At 40.9% G+C, this 19501-nt stretch overlaps 1 protein-coding gene across 1 annotated transcript in view; it reads left to right on the top strand.

Annotated features, from left to right (window-relative positions):
- FRAS1 (Fraser extracellular matrix complex subunit 1) overlaps nucleotides 1–19501 on the top strand; it is a 537120-nt gene that overhangs the window by 446506 nt on the left and 71113 nt on the right. The window contains exons 50-58 of the mRNA XM_058296546.1: nucleotides 887–1114; nucleotides 4054–4167; nucleotides 5874–6024; nucleotides 7067–7226; nucleotides 9483–9651; nucleotides 11731–11977; nucleotides 14649–14993; nucleotides 16716–16876; nucleotides 17274–17421. Coding sequence (XP_058152529.1) covers nucleotides 887–1114; nucleotides 4054–4167; nucleotides 5874–6024; nucleotides 7067–7226; nucleotides 9483–9651; nucleotides 11731–11977; nucleotides 14649–14993; nucleotides 16716–16876; nucleotides 17274–17421 — 1723 coding nt within the window. The remainder of the gene's footprint in view (nucleotides 1–886; nucleotides 1115–4053; nucleotides 4168–5873; nucleotides 6025–7066; nucleotides 7227–9482; nucleotides 9652–11730; nucleotides 11978–14648; nucleotides 14994–16715; nucleotides 16877–17273; nucleotides 17422–19501) is intronic.

Genomic DNA, 19501 nt, shown 5'->3' with positions numbered 1-19501 from the left:
GATGAAATTTACAACCTTTTTGGAGTGGGGGAACAGAAAAAACATAAAATATCATATCGGATGGTTTCAAGTACCATAAGGAAAAATAAGGCAGAGTAAGGAAAGAGAGTAATTGGCATGCTATTTTAGAAAGTGGTCAGGGCAGGCCTCTCTGAGGAGGTGATAATTGAGCAGAGATATCATGAAGTAAGAGGGCAAGCTGTAGAGGTCTCTGGGAGAATCTCTCTCCCAGCAGAGGAACCATAAGTGCAAAGGTCCTGTGGTCAAATGTGTTTAGAAACTTTGAGTTGCAACAAAAAAGCCAAGAGACTGGAACTCTGTGAACAAGCAAGAGAGGAGAAGAATGAAGTCACATAGGAACCTTGAGGCCAGGTCATGGAGGGCATGGTCGACCCAGGCCAGGCCTTTGCATTTTATTCTAAGTTGGCTGGGAACCATTGGAAAGTCTTGAGCAGGGTTTTATGTCTCCTTTTCCCTTTTCAGGTTACCTTAGAAACAGTGATTAGAAATGTATTATTAGCTGCTCTTCTGATGCATATGGGACTCTGTATATGAATTTTGGAAAAGTGGGGGGAATGAATGGGGAGGAAATGATTAGTTTTAAAAAGTCTTGTTTCTATCATCCTGGTAGAGGTTAAACAATCAAGTTTTCCCCCAATGCCCCTGAAAATAACAATTTAAATGTCTTAGAACCAAAGGTACCAGATGCAAACCCAAGTGTAGTAAATAACATGGTTTCTCTCCTTGGCTTTCTTTTTGGTTGCTATAAAGAAAATGCAATCCTTATTTTAGGTTCTGTTACCCTTGACCAGCTGTTGGCCATCACTCACTCAGCTGATGTCTGTTAAAAACTACTCTTTCCCTCTTAATTTTACCTCCTGGGCAGGCCAAGTCTGTCACATTCACCATTGTGCAGCCCCCACGCCATGGCACCATCGAGCGAACCACCAATGGGCAGCATTTCCACCTCACCTCCACCTTCACCATGGAAGACATCTACCAAAACCGGGTCAGCTACAACCATGATGGGAGCAACTCCCTCAAAGACCACTTCACCTTCACCATCTCTGATGGAACCAACCCTTTTTTTATTATTGAGGAAGGAGGAAAAGAGGTGAGCACCCAAGACAATGGAGAGGAGAGGTATAACAATGCATGCCAAAGGTTGTCTGGAGGCAGAAAACTTTTTTGTAAATGCTTGACATTGACTGATTTCTTGTCCTATCATTTACATTGGCCTTCGGCAAATTACTTAACTTCTCTAAGCCTCAGGATATTTTTGTTTTGTTTTTATTTTTATTTGTTTAGGCCAGTAAAAAGAATTTATTGGGAAATAGAGGAAAAGAACAGTGCTTGCTGGGAAATGAGAAAGATGGAAATACGCACCAAGATTTGGTGTGGGCTCCTCTAGGCAGAAAGAGTGAGCTCTGCCTTGAGGGGTTGCCCTTTAAACTATTAATTATTCCTCCCTCTTGCTAATGCTAAGGGAAGGGGTTCCAGATGTTACTGGTTACCCCATCAATGGTGGGGGCCAATGGTGAGGCCTGTTTGGAATATCTGGGGCAAAGGGGAGGGTCCTGGAAAGGGAAACTGGACCTCAAGGTTAAGATCAAGGGCTCAGCAGGGTCTTGGGGCCTTGTGATCTACCAGCCACATTGTGGTTTGTCTACTCCTCATTTCCCTGGCTAACCTGCCCAAATCCCACCTCAGAGAGTTCATGCCCTTATTCTTAAGGGGACACTGAGGGGCAATGGATATTCTTCTATAGTTACTTCCTGCTGGTTAGGGCAGTAATCCCTGCCTAACAGGGCATAAATCTCTCTGGCTGTTCTATTGAGAGTGAGGAAAGACAGGTCCAACACTGGTTAGAACTGGCTGAAATCCCCACGTGATATGTTCTGGAAGGTGTTGACTCTGGAAGACATAAACTGAGTTGAAATTTTGAAGATACATGGCCCCACTAAAGGATAAAGAGAATAGTGGTAGGCAGGCCCAAAAAGGGGCTGGCCATGACACATTGGACCACAGAAAGTGAGAAAAGACAGGTGGTTTCAGAGGCTGCATCCTCCCAAAGTTGCTGGGAAACAGCATTCTTCCTTGAGTTCTTTTATGCTGTTGGTTAACTTTAGGGAGAGATTGTTAAGCCTCAGTTTTGCATCTGTGAAATGGGTGAAGTAATATTTACCAGGTTCAGTTAGTTAGGTAACTTTGTGTGGATTACCTCAAAGTGCTTAATACTGTTGGCAAATAGTGAGCGCTACATAAAAGGTGATAGTCGTTGCTATTAATATCACCATTGTTTCTCCTTTTTCATTCACCCTTTACTCCTTGAGTTTTTTTAATCTGATTTGCCAATAATTTCATGACTTTAGATTGTCTTTCTCTTGCATATCCCTCAGACCAGCGAGAGTGTCTCAGTCTCATGAGGAATGACATAACCCAGTGAAAAAGAGAATGACTTTTGTGTCCAAAAGACTGATTTGAATTCTGGTTCTGTTGCTTACTAACTAAATGTCTTGGTAAACCATTTAACCTCTCTAAGTCTCAGCTTCCCTATCTATAAAATGGGGATAATACTGATGCTCCTACTGTATATAAAGCACTAAGCCCAGACCCCAAGACACCGGAAGCATTCGATAAACTGCAGGTCATCATTATCATTGTCATCATTTTAGCGCCAGTTTGTGAAATAAGGAAAGATGCTCCTCTCTTGAGGTCATTCACCTCTCAGCTTTACATTTTAAGAGAATTGCTTTAACTGCCACATGTCTAGAACAAACTTGAAGATTCCTCTTTCCCTACCTCCCCACACCCACCCCACCATTTTCACTCACTCTTTTCCTGGGTTTCCTGTGATACTATACAAATTCCTTGAGAACAACTGTGACGCTGGTGAAAGGTAGTCATTGGGCTCCCCTACATCTCACATATCCCTCTGACTCAGCAAAAGCAGTTTTAGTGGGTAACTATACGTTCAGGATAACAGAAGGATCAGTTTCTCATTCTGCAGAATTCCTTTACTATATTGATGACAAATGATTATTTTCCTAGAAGAAAAGTCCTCCTGTATACCTTACCCACACACAGGCTGTGAGAAAAGAAGGTCATTCTCGGTTGGCCTGTGTGTTTCAGGATGACTCCTGGGATTTCCCTGCCATTTCAGTATCTGCACTGCATCACCACCTGGCAGGCCTTTGGTTTTATTTTTTTCCCACCCAAACTGCAGTTGCTCCCCAGTTAGTTTAACTTTCCAAAGAGCAGAAAGATTTCAGAATGTATAGCAAACAGGCTACCTGTCTTAGAAACATAAAGGTTACAGCAGGTCTCCAGAGGGATCATGTCATTTAAAATATGGAAATTGTTTAGAAAGTGACTTGTAGAAGATTGAAAGCCAGCATCTTGCTGCCCTGTGTGCCAGCTAGCTATATTTCCTCAGAAACAGTGAGGTGCTGGATCAGACTCATCGTGTATGTGTGTGTATCTGTGTGATAAAATTATAAACTAAACTTCCTTTTTGCTATTTCCATTAGGGCTTTTATTTCACTTCTTGATTGCTTCTGCCCCTTTCCTCTATGTAAATAGTTCTCCCTCAGAAAAAAACTAATCTCTTTCCACGAAAATATCTTCTTACATCTGGTAGAATCCCACTTGGGGACTTGGACATTAACATTTTAATGATGGTTTTCACCAGGCTCTCATGAAAATTTTAACAAGGGTTACTAAGAGGAAAACTATTCTACTTATTGTTTCACCTCAGGGCAGTACTGAACTCAACTAAGAAATCCATAGGTATGTGAAAACCAACTTCCCTAGCAGGTGAAGTTCCAGGAAGTGTGGCCCTTGTTTCTTGCTCCTTTTCTTCCCTTTTGTTTTCACATTACTAATCAGCACTCCCCTTAAATCTCATGTTAAGTGTGGTAAGGGATGAGAACTGGCTCAGTTGCCCATTCTTCATTTCTCAGGTGTAAACAGATTTAAGAGCCTTGTAGTCCCTGGACCCAACCTACATCAGGTGTCTTTGAAGGATGAGTTTCTTCCCTGGTCTCCCCACAGATCATGACAGCAGCACCTCAGCAATTCCAGGTCGACATCCTCCCAGTAGAAGACGGCACTCCGAGAATTGTTATCAACTTGGGACTCCAGTGGCTGGAGTACACAGATGGCAAGGTAAGGCCTTTCACATCTGCCACATTCACACTAACCATTGTGGGCCACATCCTTATTCAAGACAATGATGAATAAAGCGAACTCCAGTTCAAAGCATATGCTTATCCATCCATAGATCTGATTTTTCCAAGATCTCCTAGCTCCATGAGATTAGTTAGGATTTTATAGTATTGGCTAGGATTGTGTCTAGTTTAAGCTGCTCTTACAAAAACACCCTAAAATTTAGTACTTCAAACAAGACAGGAGTTAATTTTTTTTCTTACATACAGTCTTTAGAGGTAAGTGGCAGTGCAAGTGTCTACATGACTATTCAGAGATACAGGTTCCTTCCATCTTATTGTTCTGCCATCACTAGGGAGTGTCATTGACTGCATGGCCTAATTTCCTCAGCTATTCATCAATATTCCAGCCTGTAGAAAGGGGAAATAGCGGAAGTGTTCACCTTCATTTTTTTAGTGAGTGATGCAGAAGTTGAGCACATCATTTGCAACTCATATTCCACTGGCAGACAACTGGTCATATGACCCTACCTGTTGCATGAGAGGCCAGGAAATAGAGTCTGTAGCTGGGCATCCATGTGCTCAGCTAAAACTTTGTTAAATAAAGGTGGAGATGGATTTGGGGAAACATCTAGCATCTGCCACAGATGGGGAGGAAAACGGGGATTTTTGTAGGTGAGTGTACTCAGAGGAATTCTACTTGAGGAACTTCTTTCCCCTTCCCCTAATTCCAAATTAGTCATTTAAAAGAATATGCCATTTTTCTCACCTGGTGACATGTCAAACATAAATCACCCCCCATCTCCCCCAAACACACCCACAGTTCTTCATTCAATTTAAGAATTGATTTCTTACTTTGTTGTATGGTATTCCCTCTAGAATGTGGATTTTTATGTCTACATGGAATTGATTAGTTGGGTGTATGTGTAATTGTACTGTAGCTTTCCACTCAACCAGTCTGATTTTTAAAATGTATGAAAGAAACATTGAATGTAAATCCCCTCTTTGATTTTTTCCCTCTGTATTCAGAATGGTTGCATTCTCTTCTCCATACTCTTCAGTTAGGTTTTCACCTCCCACTCCATCCCACTGCATGACTCTTATCAAAGTCACCTGTGATCTCTGATTTGCTAAATCCAAAACTTGATTATCTGTCCTTATCTTAGTAGACTACTATCATTTAGTACTGCTAACTTCTCCCTTTCTGCTCTCAAACTTTTCTCTCACTAAATGTTTGTTGAATGAATGAATAAGTGAATGAATTAAAAAGTTTAGCCTTGGGCAGTATCAAGGTACTGTATATTCATCTCACTCAATTTCAAGCATTGTAGCTTACTCCTGTAAGGTACAAAGTGCTGTCTCCCCTGAATCATTCTTTCAAAGTTCATTCTTCTTACAAGGCTAAATTCAAATCCCATCACCTCCAAAATCCCTCCCTCCCCAACTCCAGATGGAATTAATAATCTCTCCCATTATAATGCTTACCACAAATGCCTTGCTCGTGAGCCTTTTTTTCCCAATAAAATGTTAGCACCCCAGTGGGAGAAGTGAGGATGTTTCCTCTCCTTGTAGCCTCTCCAGTCCTAACAGAGTTTTCCAAGCCAGAGGCACTCAGTAAATCACTGTTGAAATGAATTAAATCTGAGTCGGGGTATCCTCCTGCTTTATTCCCACCTCAAGAATTAAATGTAATGGGTTCCATTCCAGGCAACCAATTTGATCACTAAGAAGGAACTGCTGACCGTGGACCCTGACACGGAGGACCCACAGCTCGTCTATGAGATAACGACGGGCCCTAGACGTGGCTACGTGGAGAACAAGCTTCAGCCTGGCAGAGCTGCTGCTGCTTTCACCCAGGGTGAGGACTGGGAAATGAGATTTGGGAGAAATTTATTCCAATGCCATTCTCCTGTCATGCGGATATTCCTCACAGCCACTCCCAGCTATTTATTCCAAGTAAATTATTTGCACAGAAATGGTGCATAACCATCCAACCTTTGAATTTTACTTCTCTTCATTTTTCCCTGCTACTCGGCTAAGAAAAATACATCTTTACCATGCTTCCTCAGCTCTCAAATGGCTTTAAGTTTTGGCCAGGTATTCTGAAAAGTATCACATGATAGTGCTTGGTTTTCTTTAAGGAAAAAAAAAAGATTTTATGAAAGATTGTGATCCTTTGATGTTTATTTTTTTGTTCTGTAAGAGATATGGCTTTTTTAAAAGTCTTCAGCAAAGAAATTAAAAGCAACATATGTATGTTGCTCAACAGAAATATTTTCCCATTTTTAAATCATGTCAAACAGACCATTTTGTATTTCAGTTTTTTATAAGCTTGTCAGGCTCTTCTAGACACCCTTTGAGGAAGTACCTGTTTTGGGAACAGTGATTGTAAAACTTCTTAAAATTCACCTTCCTTGTTCCCTTTTTTCTCCCTGTTCTCATTTGTGTTTCTCTTCTAATTCCTTTTTAGTTGTGCCTAGTATCTAGGCTGTTTTAACTCAACCGTGGCTTTTCTAATCAGCATGCACCTTCCATAACTTCATCCTTAGAAAAAGCTAGGGGTTGGATGTGAGCATATACACCTGAGGAAGGGGATCAAGGACTTTTCACTGTCAACACTTGGGTTTGCCTTTAAATATTCCACAGACATTTTTACTGAAGTGCATTTTTTGCCAAGACTCAGTTTCTCATTTTACAACAGCACAAAGTACTTCTTTTGTTTAAAGACAGGACTTCTGTTGCACAGGGCTATTGGATTTGATTTGTAAGCTGGGAGAAACATTAATTTTTAAGAGAACTGCACTTTTTGACTTGGGAGAATAACCTGGATGCATTGGTGTGGGTAAGGCTGTCTTTACATCCTGGGTTAATTTCACAGTGAGCATTTTTTTTCCCCACAGAGGATGTGAACTTGGGGTTGATTCGTTATGTGCTACATGAGGAGGAGATCCATGAAATGATGGATAGTTTTCAGTTTCTGGTGAAAGACGGTAAACCTAATGTCGTCAGCGACAGTGTCTTCCATATCCAGTGGTCCCTCATCAGCTTTAAATATACCAGGTACAAGTGTTACTGCATCTTCATTCTTGAGAAATGAATTGAGCAGAGGAGGAAATGGGCACAAAGCACCCTGTGGGTCAGCTGCAGTCACCTGATGATGATGACAGTGGTAGTGATGAGGTGGTAATCATGGTGACAATAATCATTGGACCATGTGTTTATTGTATGCTGCATGTCTCAGGCACCCTATTAGGTATCCCTCATATACTGCCTTATTTCATCTTGGCAGTTTTTGAGATGAGTACCATTATTGTCTCCATAGCAACAAAGTAACAGAGACAGAAAGAGGTTATAACTTGCCCAAGGTCATCTAGCTAATCAGCCGTAAAACCACGATTTAAGCCTGATGATATGAACCCATGCTTTTAACCATACAAGCATTTTCAAGTTTTTAGGAGATAATCTAAGAGAACTTATTGGAAAACCAAACAAAAACACATTCAAGTTCTGAAAATAAGCACTGACCCATAATAATAAAATCTTTGCCTTCAATCTATATTTTCCCTGTCTCAAGCTTGCATTCTCTCCTAGTTCCTTTGGTTTTCATAAGAGCATATATATTTAGGGACAGATTCATAGCTTAATGTAGACAGCTCTTGAAGATGTTTTCTTGGTCTGTTAGAGAGTTAAAGAAGCAAACAAAGACACTGATTTCTAAATGTAGGCAAGCATGGTGCTGATTTTATAGGTTAAATGATAACTGAATATAATTTGGAGGTAGGAACAATTCTTTTTATTTTTTATTTTTATTTTTCAAGAAGCTTTGGATTACATAACTGTTACATTGAAAATATAGAGGATTCCCCTATACCTCACCCCCACCCCCTCCCACACTTTCCTCCATTAACAACATCTTTCATTACTGTGGTACATTTGTTACAATCAGTAGACACATATTGAAGCATTGCTACTAACCATGGACTAAAGTTTACATTATAGTTTATGCTTTGCCCGCACAATTTTATAGGTTTTAACAAAATGTATAATGGCCTATATCTATTATTGCACTCTCATGCAGAACAAATCCAATGTCCCCAAAATGCCTCATATTATACCTATTCTTCCCTCTCCCTCCCCTTAGAATCTCTGGCGACCACTGCCTTTATATCAATGTTACAAGTTCTTCCATTACTAGAATAATAATAAATCTGTTTTATTATTATTAGTCCATAGTTGCAAAGGGAATAATTCTTTAAATATAAATTTCAGAGGCTTGTTATTCTGAGAAATCAACTTGATGATAATTCAGATGAAAATTGGAACTTTGGGAGAAAAAAGGAAAATGTACATATTTGATTGATTGTGCCCCAGACTTGGGCTTTTCTAATCTTACATACAATTGTAGAGTTAGAGCAAAATTAGCATCTCCTCTAATATATGCCATGTTTTATTATTTACCTATTGGTTGTATCTCCTCATCATTTTTCCTGGACAACCCTCAAATGTTTAATGGACTAAACAGTGTAGGGGCTCCCAAAACTGTCTGAGAACTAACTATCCAGAAGCCCTTTGCCTGCAACTCCCACAGCATCAAGGCAAAAGCCCCAGTCCAGTGGCCATCCTCCATCATGGAAAACAAAGCCCTACACCTGCACCTGCACCTGCTCCACTCATGTGTGTCTCTTCTAAACTTAAATACTTATTATTAGTTAACAGTGCATGGATAGTTTGCCTCCTACATTGCAAAAGCACTACAAATTCCTAGCAATAGAGTTAACCCTGTCACTCTTCCATTGTCCTAAAGCTCCATGTATCTAAACACCTTTGTTGTTTAGGGCCAAGTAGCATTCCCTGACCTCTGGAACTGTCCTAACACCTTTACACACTTCCTGGAGATCCGGTCCAGGGAGTTCCCACCCGAATTAAGTCATTGATTGCCTTCAGAACAGCTTTCTTCCTTAAGAACTCACTGACCTATTATAGTTACTGTATCACACCAGGGAGAGATTCTTTGTAATTTCTTTGTGTCCTGAAATCAGAAGTTCATAGCTCATATGTCCTGTCCATCTCCTGTATTACTCTCAACTCTCCTACAGATGGGACATAAGTTATTCTGCATCCAGCTTCCTTTTCACCTAAGGTTGTGACTGGGTGCACACATTCTCTGAATTTATAACCTGACTTCTTAGGGGAACCAAGCTTCTTCTTCTCTGGACTGCCTAATACCAATGTCCAACAGAAGAGGCAGGCATTCAACAAGTGGTTTCTTCACAGCTTTGGAGCCAATTTTCAGAGTCTGCTTTTGTGTGCTTCTAGCTACAATGTCAGTGAGAAGGCGGGGTCTGTTAGTGTCACAGTGCAGAGGACTGGGAACCTGAACCAGTACGCTATCGTCCTGTGTCGCACTGAGCAAGGCACTGCTAGCTCCAGCTCCAGGGTCAGCTCCCAACCTGGGCAGCAGGACTACGTGGAGTACGCCGGTCAGGTAGGTGGGGCAGGCCTCCTATTCCTATATTCAATTACAGGATCAAGCCGGGGCTGGGGTGTGAGTGTAGGCTATTGTGGTGTCTTCCCCTTCTTTTTACCCCACCTCCCTTCCCACTGGTGTCCTTCCTCAAATAATTTTTCTATGTTCCCTTCCCTCAGTGCATTGTTTTCACAGTCTGTCTAACCCCCACTAAAGTTTAATTGGCAAAGCTTAAATTGTTGTCTAGCTTTGCAGTCTTTACATTTTGGTAGAATATACTTCATAACAAAAAACGTTTCCAAGGCATCATGTTCTCATTCAACCTTTGGTTCCCCAAGCTTTCCTATCCCATTGTTTCCTTTACCTGAAGGGAGGGGAGAGAGAATGTAGGCAGACCAGTTGGAAAGCTATTGGAATGGGTTGGATATTAGATGATGGGGGCTTAGCCTTGATTTAAAAGTGAAGATGGAGAAATCGCCAAGTGATTAATAGGTAAAATTGATAGGACCCAACAGTGGTTTAGTTATAGAGGAAGAGAGACAGGTGGTTGGTGATGCCTCTTGCTAGGACACCATAGGAGAAACAGGTTTGGCAAGGGTTGGAGCATGAGTTTACCTTGGACATTAGTCAGCCAAGGGGAACAGATGCAAAATACCAGAAATGGGTTGGTTTTTATAAAGGATAATTATTTGGGGTAGAAGCTTATAGTTAGCAGACCATAAAGCATAAGTTGCTCCCCTCACCAAAGTCTTCTGTCATGTGTTAGAGCAAGATGGCTGCTGATGTCTGCCAGGGTTCAGGCTTCCTGGGTTCCTCTCTTCCCAGGGCTTATTTCTTTCTGGGCTCAGCTGCTCTGGTATCTCCACAAGGCCAGCTGTTGACTATTAGACAAATGGCTTGTTTCTTTTCCTGGGGCTTCTCTCCTTCCTTACGACCAATCTCTGTGTGCTAACTTCCTGGGGCTCTAGCTCAAGATTCCAGCATCAAACCTCCAATTACTCTTCTGCTCTGCCATGTAGTTTTAGGGGGTAGGGATTCAACGTCCTACTGACGTGGCCCAATCAAAGCCCTAATTATAATATGATCATGCCCATGTATAGACCAGTTTACAAACATAAACCAATATCTATTTTTGGAATTCATAAACTATCTCAAACTGTACAGACATGTTGAGGGTGAGTTGCTTTAAAGACAATAAGCTGACAGCTACCATTGTCAATACCACTGGTTTCATTTGAAGGTTTTATCTTTATTTTTTGGGGTAAAGTAAAACCAGAATAGATCCCTGTAGGTTCATAATTATGTACATATTAATCATTTCTCTGTTTTGTACCAGGCTAAATCCATTCACATACAGAGCTAGCCTATTTTAGTGACAAAGGATATAGCCAAATATAAGTTAAAATTCAGTCCACCTTGTTTATAATGTAACTTTTTCTGAATTCAAAGTCCATTATTCAGTATACAGAGATTCTATGTCAATTTTGTACATTTTGATTGTACAAGTAATATGGCAATAGTAATAATTATAATATTTTACATTTGTTCACTGCTTTAAAGTATACTTAGTACATTCATTATACATTATCTCCTTTATTATATGAAGTAGGGGTATTAGTACTGTTACCCAGCAGATGTGGAATCTGAAATTTGTAGTTTCGTAGCCCCTTCAGGGACATACAGCTTGGAAGTAGCAGAACCAAGACTTAAGGCCAAAACTTCACACTCCAGGTTCAGAGATCTTTCTAGTTAAACTTGCCCTAATTAGAAGGGGAACTGAATAATCAAATGATGACTGTTGCTGATGAGTTCATAAAACAGGGTATGGTTATTACATATTTTTCTACAATCATGAAATGGTAGAAAATATTGTTGCTTTTCTATGTCCCTATACAGTTAACTGGCCCTGGTTTATGGATGAAAAATAGAAAAGAGGTGAGTAAATGTTCCAAATGATACAAGAGGAAGTTAGGCCTAGAGGAACCAGTTATTTCATTTAGTGCTCTGCCCAATGGAATTGGGGCCTCTTTTCACATGATGCTCTCGGGGCAGCTAAGGAAGCTGAGGCACGGCTTAACTCATTGTTTCTTTTGCCAGGTGCAATTTGATGAGCGAGAGGACACCAAGTCTTGCACCATTGTCATCAATGATGATGAGGTGTTTGAGAATGTGGAGAGTTTCACTGTGGAACTCAGCATGCCAGCCTATGCCTTATTAGGAGAGTTCACCCAGGCGAAGGTTATTATCAATGATACCGAGGACGAACCCACGTTAGAATTTGATAAGAAGACCTACCGGGTCAATGAAAGCGCTGGCTTTCTGTTTGCACCTATAGAAAGAAAAGGTCTGTTGGTGCCAAAGATGAGAATGAGTTGTAATAATAGTTAACATTCATTGAGTCCCTTTTGTGTACCAAGTGCTCTTGTATCGTATTAACTCATGTGTTGTAAGTACTTTACCTGTACTAATTAATTTAATCCTTGGAATTACCCTATAATGAGTTATCCCAATTTTAAATACAGAAACTTGTTCGTAAAAGGGTTGAGTAACTTGCCTGGGAAGGTGAATGGAGCTGTGATTTGAACCCAGGCAGTCTGGCTTCAGAATCTGAACCCTTAAACATTATGCTATTCTGTCTCACAGCTTATTGGGCCTAAGTACCAAGTAGGATCCCTTTTGCTGTTATGTGGGTGCTTTGAGTGTGGGGACTGAAATCACAGCATTGGAGTGAAACTGTGGACTCAACCCTTCATTCCTAGTATCACTTGTACACGCTAGTAGACAAGTGTGGGATGCTTGTTTACTTTTTTTTTTAAAGATTTATTTTATTTATTCCCCTCCCCCCTGTTGTCTGTTCTCTGTGTCCATTTGCTGCATGTTCTTTGTCTGCTTCTGTTGTTGTCAGTGGCATGGGAATCTGTGTCTCTTTTTTGTTATGTCATCTTGCTGCGTCAGCTCTCTGTGTGTGCGGTGCCATTCCTAGGCAGGCTGAAATTCCTATCGTGCTGGGCGGCTCTCCTTACGGGGTGCATTCCTTGTGTGTGGGGCTCCCCTACACGGGGGACACCCCTGCGTGGAGTGGCACTCCTTGCACACATCAGCACTGCGAATGGGCCAGTTCCACATGGGTCAAGGAGGCCCTGGGGTTTGAACCGTGGACCTCCCATGTGGTAGACGGACGCCCTATTCACTGAGCCAAGTCTGCTTCCCTTGTCTACTTCTTAAGTCACCTCCCTGTCTTGTCTAAGTCCCCCCTGAGATCTGTTAGGACCAGTGTGGGAGATGTTAGGGGGCAGGGAAGAGGGCGATGTGGGAAATCTTGCCTTGCTTTGTGTAGTGTGTTTGGTTAACCACTAAAGAGCCATTGTGGTGCTCCACAGAACCTTTACTATGTCAAAGTCAATGGAGACTCTCTAAGGTTCTTCAAGCTTGTTTCATGCTGGAAGACTTAGTTCTCTGGGTATTGATCTGCCAAAACTAGTGTCCTGTGTTATCCTGTTTTGGGGAAATGCTGAATTAAGTTCTCAGTGAGTCACTGTGCATCCATTATAGTTTAAGACCCTCCTGCTGAGGCCTAATACCAAATAGAGTTAGAGGCACTGGAAAGAAAGAGCCCTCTCTGCCTTGGTTTCTCCACCTATCTAGGAAAGGGTGTATCCACACCTATTGTTTTGCCAGGGCTTTTCCAATCTTGGGAGAGATCAGTAAAATAATCTATGATTTATAGTACTGTAGTAACATCCAACATAAACACTTTTTTTATTATGATGGTCCAAGCCATGGTTAGTACTATCAGAATGCTTCTCTTCTTAGTTCAAATTGTTAGAGCCCCCATTTACTTTTAAATTGGACTGAGAAAAGACTGGTTATATTTAGCCTTGCAAATTATTCATGAACTCAGTATTCTTAATCAATTACCCAATCCATAAAATATTTAGTAGCCTTGGCCAAGGAGGGACGTTACAGTTTGGAACCAGCTCACCATCCTTGTTCTTGGAAGCAAGAAATTGTGTTTGAAGATTCCTCTATATTAGTATCATACAGAGCTCAGGCAAGAAATAAACTTTGTGTCAGGAATAAGGGGGAATTTTCGAGGGGTTAAAAATCAAAACAAAGATCGTATGGATTTATGACTGCACAATATTGAGACTTTAAAGCACGTGGACCTTAAACCCCTATTGAAAGTCACAACATGACAGATCAGGTTTCTCTATTGAATCTGCCGACTGGGTATTAAGGTAACAAATGCTACAGATAATGCAAAATGCTGGTGATTTGCTACTCAGAAAACAAGCTAGCCTCATTGATTACTGTGGGCCAGGAAGCCAGCCCCTGTGCAGGCGTCCACTGAGTGAAGTGGCAGCCCCAGTAAGTGAAGTCATTTGTACTGAAAGGCAGGCTTTATTTATTTATTTATTGTCCTTTAAAAAATAGGTTTTTTAATGTTTCATTTTGAGATCATTTCACACTTAACAGAACAGTTATAAAAGTAATACAGGACCAGCACAGAGAACTTCAATATGTCTACTACCCAGATAACCAGATTTGCCAACTTTTAACATTTAACCACATTTGGTATATTATTCTATTCGACAGGCTTTTTTCTCTCAGGGAATTAAAGTACAGAAGTATATTCAGAAAGACAGCGAACCATGCTCATAGCATTACCTTCAAGACAATTACTTTGTGACTTAAAGTACCACCTATGTCTGCTCTTTTTCTACCCACTGTGGTCTTAGATATGGGCAATGAGTCTTGTGAATTAACAGAACACAAAAATTCACGGAATAGGAAATTCATTTTAAGTAGGTTGGTGAAATATCTGGGGTATATTAAACCCTTGAGTGCTTCATACTACAGGCTTAAAAGAAACTGCAATTCAAGAAGGTTTCATGTCAGAATTTGAACAGAAATAGTGACAGGATGTGTCAGAGGGAACGAAGCTCATTATACTACCAGAGACTTTTTAATCTGCTCATTCAAATGATTTGGTTTTCATGCCATTTGTATTTCAGGAGATTCAAGCAGCATTGTATCTGCAATTTGCTACACAGTCCCTAAAACGGCTATGGGAAGCAGCCTCTATGCTCTGGAATCAGGCTCTGACTTTAAATCTAGAGGGATGTCTGCTGAGAGTCGTGTGATATTTGGGCCTGGTGTCACCATGTCAACTTGTGATGTCATGCTCATTGATGACAGCGAGTACGAAGAGGAAGAAGAGTTTGAAATTGCCCTGGCAGATACTTCCGACAATGCCCGCATCGGAAGGGTGGCATCTGCCAAGGTGCTCATTAGTGGTCCCAATGATGCCTCCACCGTATCCCTGGGCAACACAGCGTTCACTGTCAGCGAGGATGCAGGTAATGGAGAGCATCTCTGAGGTTCCTTCACCCATCTCCTGATCCCTTTCTGAAACAGTTTTCTCCCAGGTTTTGAGAATGCCCTTATGGCATTGAGAACGTCCTTCCTCAATGACACCATTGTTGGTCTGCAGCATTATATAATGTTTGGAATCTGAACTGAGAATGGCAGATGGTGAATTACAGAGAGGTCCATCCACTTTTTTGCTCTAGCTATTGATGGCAGGGAAGGGGGTGGCTGGCTTCGAGCTCCATTGTCTGACCTCCATGGCCCAGAGGAAGAGCATGGTACTAAAGCAGTGTGGCTTGTGAAGAGGGGAATGTGCTCTGTTGAGGATGGGGATGTGTAATTTAGGGTATTGCCAGCTGGGTGAAACAAACAAACTCCAAAGTATCAGTATCTTAAGGCACTGGCTGTTTCTCATTCATAAAGTAGCCCAAAACAATTGGTATACAGATTTCTTCCAAATAGTATTTCAGAGACCCGGGCTCCTTCCCTCTTGTGGCTCCACCATCCATAAGACCCTCAAAGTCCTCTGCTGTCAGATATACTGTGTGGCAGCAACTGTGCTAAGCACCTCCTGATCCTGGACTGGTCAACCTCTTTCATCTCTTTGAAGGGACACTGAGGGATAATGGCAAACAATATTTCTGAGCATTACTGTATGCCAGGCATCATGCCATGTGTATCCCATGCAGTCTCATTTACTCTTTTGTGAAATATTAAATTATAATCATTATATCTCAGAGAAAAGCAGACAGAGGCCCAGAAATGCTAAATAAATCCTCAAAGCTCAAGCAGCTAATATATTGCTGGAGCTGGGATTACAACCCAACTTTTTACTACACCACATTTCCTTTTCTGTACCACAAATTCCTAGCCATCACTGCATTTCATCTCACAGCATATTGACTAGAAAAATGTGGTAGTTGACATGGGAGGTCCGCAGTTCAAACCCCGGGCCTCCTTGACCCGTGTGGAGCTGGCCCGTGTGCAGTTCTGATGCGCACAAGGAGGGAGGGGAGAGAGATAAATAAATAAATAAATCTTAAAAAAAAAAAATGTGGTAGTTGATGAGCTTTTCACATAGCTTTTCTTTGATCTTGATTGTAAAAATACCTAAAAACCTTCATGTGTATGTATTATTTGGATACTATAAAGGGTGATAGTACCATGGATTAGAAAATGAGCTTCATTGCTAAGATAAGCAATAAGCAGCACATATGGTTCAAGTAAATGATGTGTACACCACTTGGATAAAATAGGAAAATCAACCCAGTTAGGGACATTTAATTAGGAGCATTCAGCTTCAGGCCCCACAGAGTCCCCTCGCTGGTTCCTCCTTAATTGACTATTTTCTTGCTTATCCCTGAGGCCCTCCTTTCTGAATTCTTTTTCCTTTAATAGGTTTGTGATGTTTCTTGATGAACCCTCCTCTTAAGTTCCTTGTCTGTGAACAGTCTCCTTTGTGACACCACAAAACCCCTCAGCCCTAGGGGTGTCTCTCCAGCATGAATCCCTTCTCCAGGTCTTCTCTTGATCTTCGCTTTGGTAAAATGAGGGGTAGTGACACCCCTCTGCCATCCTCAGAGGGGCGTGGGAGCATCACTGAAGTAAAATTAGACAAGCTAGGGGAATAAAGCTGCTGCTGCTGCTGCTGCTGCTGTAAAGAAGAACATTGCTCTTGAAAACCTGTGGATTTTCTGTGACTCTCATTTCAGGCACCGTGAAGATTCCGGTCATCCGACATGGTGCTGACCTTTCAATCTTCACATCTGTCTGGTGTGCAACACGGCCCTCAGACCCAGCTTCTGCCACTCCGGGGGTTGACTATGTTCCCAGTTCTAGGAAAGTGGAATTTGGACCTGGTGTCACTGAGCAGGTGAGTATATATCACTCAAAGGACTGCAGAGTCCTAAGGCTGGATGGGTCTGTTGATATTGTCCTTAGTCTCCCTCCTTTATCACAAAACAAAAAATGTACAAATAAAAGAATAGACTCATGAGGGGATTTTCTACAAATTCTTCAAGTGATATTTTTAGCATCAAACATTCAGCAATACAGGGTTAGGATTGAAATTGCACTTGTTTGAAGTAAATATCTATAAACAAAACCCCTGGTCAGGCACAGGGGAAGTAATAAAGAAATTTTTGTTTTATGGATTGAGGGAATTTGCTTTAACACCACCAAAAAAAGGCAAGTTGTTACTTTTGTCTTAGTCTCCCAAAGGGATATGGGTGTTGGGTCCTCTGTAAGACTTGCTTTGGTTTTTCTTCCAGTCTTGCACCTTGACTATCTTGGATGATGCTCAGTATCCAGTAATTGAAGGACTGGAGACATTTGTGGTTTTCCTCAGCTCAGCACAAGGAGCAGAATTGACCAAACCATTCCAGGCTATCATAGCAATTAATGACACATTCCAGGATGGTAAGGTTTGGAGATGCCAACTGGTGATTCAGACTGTATTTTTATACCTTAACTTCCCTGTATATGGAACTCATTGGAACTCTTTCACATTTTCATACAAGAAACATGAATGTGTGTGTTGGGGAATATGTATGTGTGTGCATGCATGTATTTACATATAACTATGGGAGAGAGGATTGTTCATCTTTCTGGTAGTCTACTAGGCACATAGAGATGTATAACCTTTGGCCCTGTCCTCAGGAAGCTCAATATCTAATTGGGAAATAAGACCCTTACACATACTGATATTCTACTATGTGTAAGGGTCTTATTTCCCAATTGACATTGAGCTTCCTGAGGACAGGGCCAGAAAAATGAGAATAGATTATGATAAATGCCCTAATAGTGCTGTAAATCCAGTATTATGGGAGCAGAAGAGACCAAACAGAAAGTGTGTGTGGGAGAACTATAGGACATTTCACAAAGGAGGTGCTATTTAAGTGGAGACCTCAGGTGTGATAGGAGTTGAGCCAATGGATGATATAAAAAAGAGGATTTCAAATGGAGAGATAAAGTATATACAAAGTGCAAAATTTTGAAAGATGCATATTTGGCAAACAGTGGAATGCTCGCTTTTGCTTTCAGCATGGAAGGGGATGAATAGATGGTAATGAAATGGAAAGACAGTTTGGAGAAGCCTCATATTCCTGGCTAAGGAATTTGCAAGCAAGGGAGAACAATAGGTGCTGATAAGCAGAGGAGTGATAGGATTTTTGTTTTGAGAAACTAATTCTGGCAGTACTGTATAGGATGTACAGAAGCAAGTGGACACAGTATATGAACAAACTCTCACTCACCACTGAGGAGATGTGGAGGTGAGGAGTCCATACAGGATGTCCCTGGAGTAGAGCAATAGATTATAAAGATCTAAGTAACCAAGGAGGTACAGACAAGGACAAATATGAAAGATACTTCTCTGGAAGAAATGATGACGTTTAGAATTTGTCCCTTTCTAGAGTCAAAAGGAGAAGATGGAGTCAGCTCCCACATAAAGCAGGACCCTCATCGGCATCCCAGTGGTTGACCCTAAGACCCTTCCAGTGACTGAAAACTCAACAGTAAAGGAACAGGCAGCACAGCAGGGTGTTCCCTCATATTTTTTGTTTATTTTTAAATACATTACTCATGTATCCAGCAAACATTCTAACAGGAAAAAAGGTCTACTAAGAAAGTTGTCTTCTCCTTACCCCTACCTCCCAACCCCCCAATTATCTGCCCTGCAGAAAACCATTTTAAACAGTTTTGTGTGTCCTTCAGAAGAAAACAAGCAAATACAAACACGAATGCACACATACAAAATAGTACCTTTTTAAATTTTAATTTTGAAATACTTTAAAGCTTACAGGACTGTTTAAAAAAATAATTCAAACTCCATACAGAGAATTCCAACATACTCCTAGACCCTCCAGATATCCTGATTCACCAGTTTTGCATTTTGCCTCATTTGCCATATCATTCTATCAGTTTGTGTCTATTTATCAATCCATTTTCTGAATATTTGAGTGTAAATTGTAAATATCATGCTCCTTAAACATTCAATACTGCCATGTATATTTCCTAAGAATAAGGATATTCACTTATATAGCTACTTCAGTATAGTTAGCATGTTCAATAAATTTAGCATTGATATAAAGCTTACAGTCTACATATCAATTTTTTCTTATATCCCAATAATGTTCCTTTGAGCCTTTTTTCCTCTCTTGCTGGGTCCCATCCAGGGTCATGTGTTGCATTTCATTGCCATTGTCTATTTTTTTAGCCGTTTAGTGTTTTAGTTTGCTAGAATCTGCTGAAAGCAATATCCCAGAAAAGGGTTGACCTTTACAGTGGAGATTTAATAAACATATAAGCTTACAGTTCTGAGACTGTGAAAATGTCCAAATGAAGTCTTCATACCAAGAAATTATGTTCTTAAACCCTATCCATTCCTGTAGATATAAAACTTATCATAAGTAAGACCTTTTGAATAGGTTACTTCAGTTAAGTCAAGGCCCAGGGTAGGTCTTGATCTTCTTATTAGATTCTTTTATAAATGGGATGA

This window comes from Dasypus novemcinctus, chromosome 1, assembly GCF_030445035.2.
Source record: "Dasypus novemcinctus isolate mDasNov1 chromosome 1, mDasNov1.1.hap2, whole genome shotgun sequence".
NCBI classification, from domain to species: Eukaryota; Metazoa; Chordata; class Mammalia; order Cingulata; family Dasypodidae; genus Dasypus; species Dasypus novemcinctus.
Note: the sequence above shows the minus strand (reverse complement) of the source record. Positions and strands in the feature narration are given on the sequence as shown.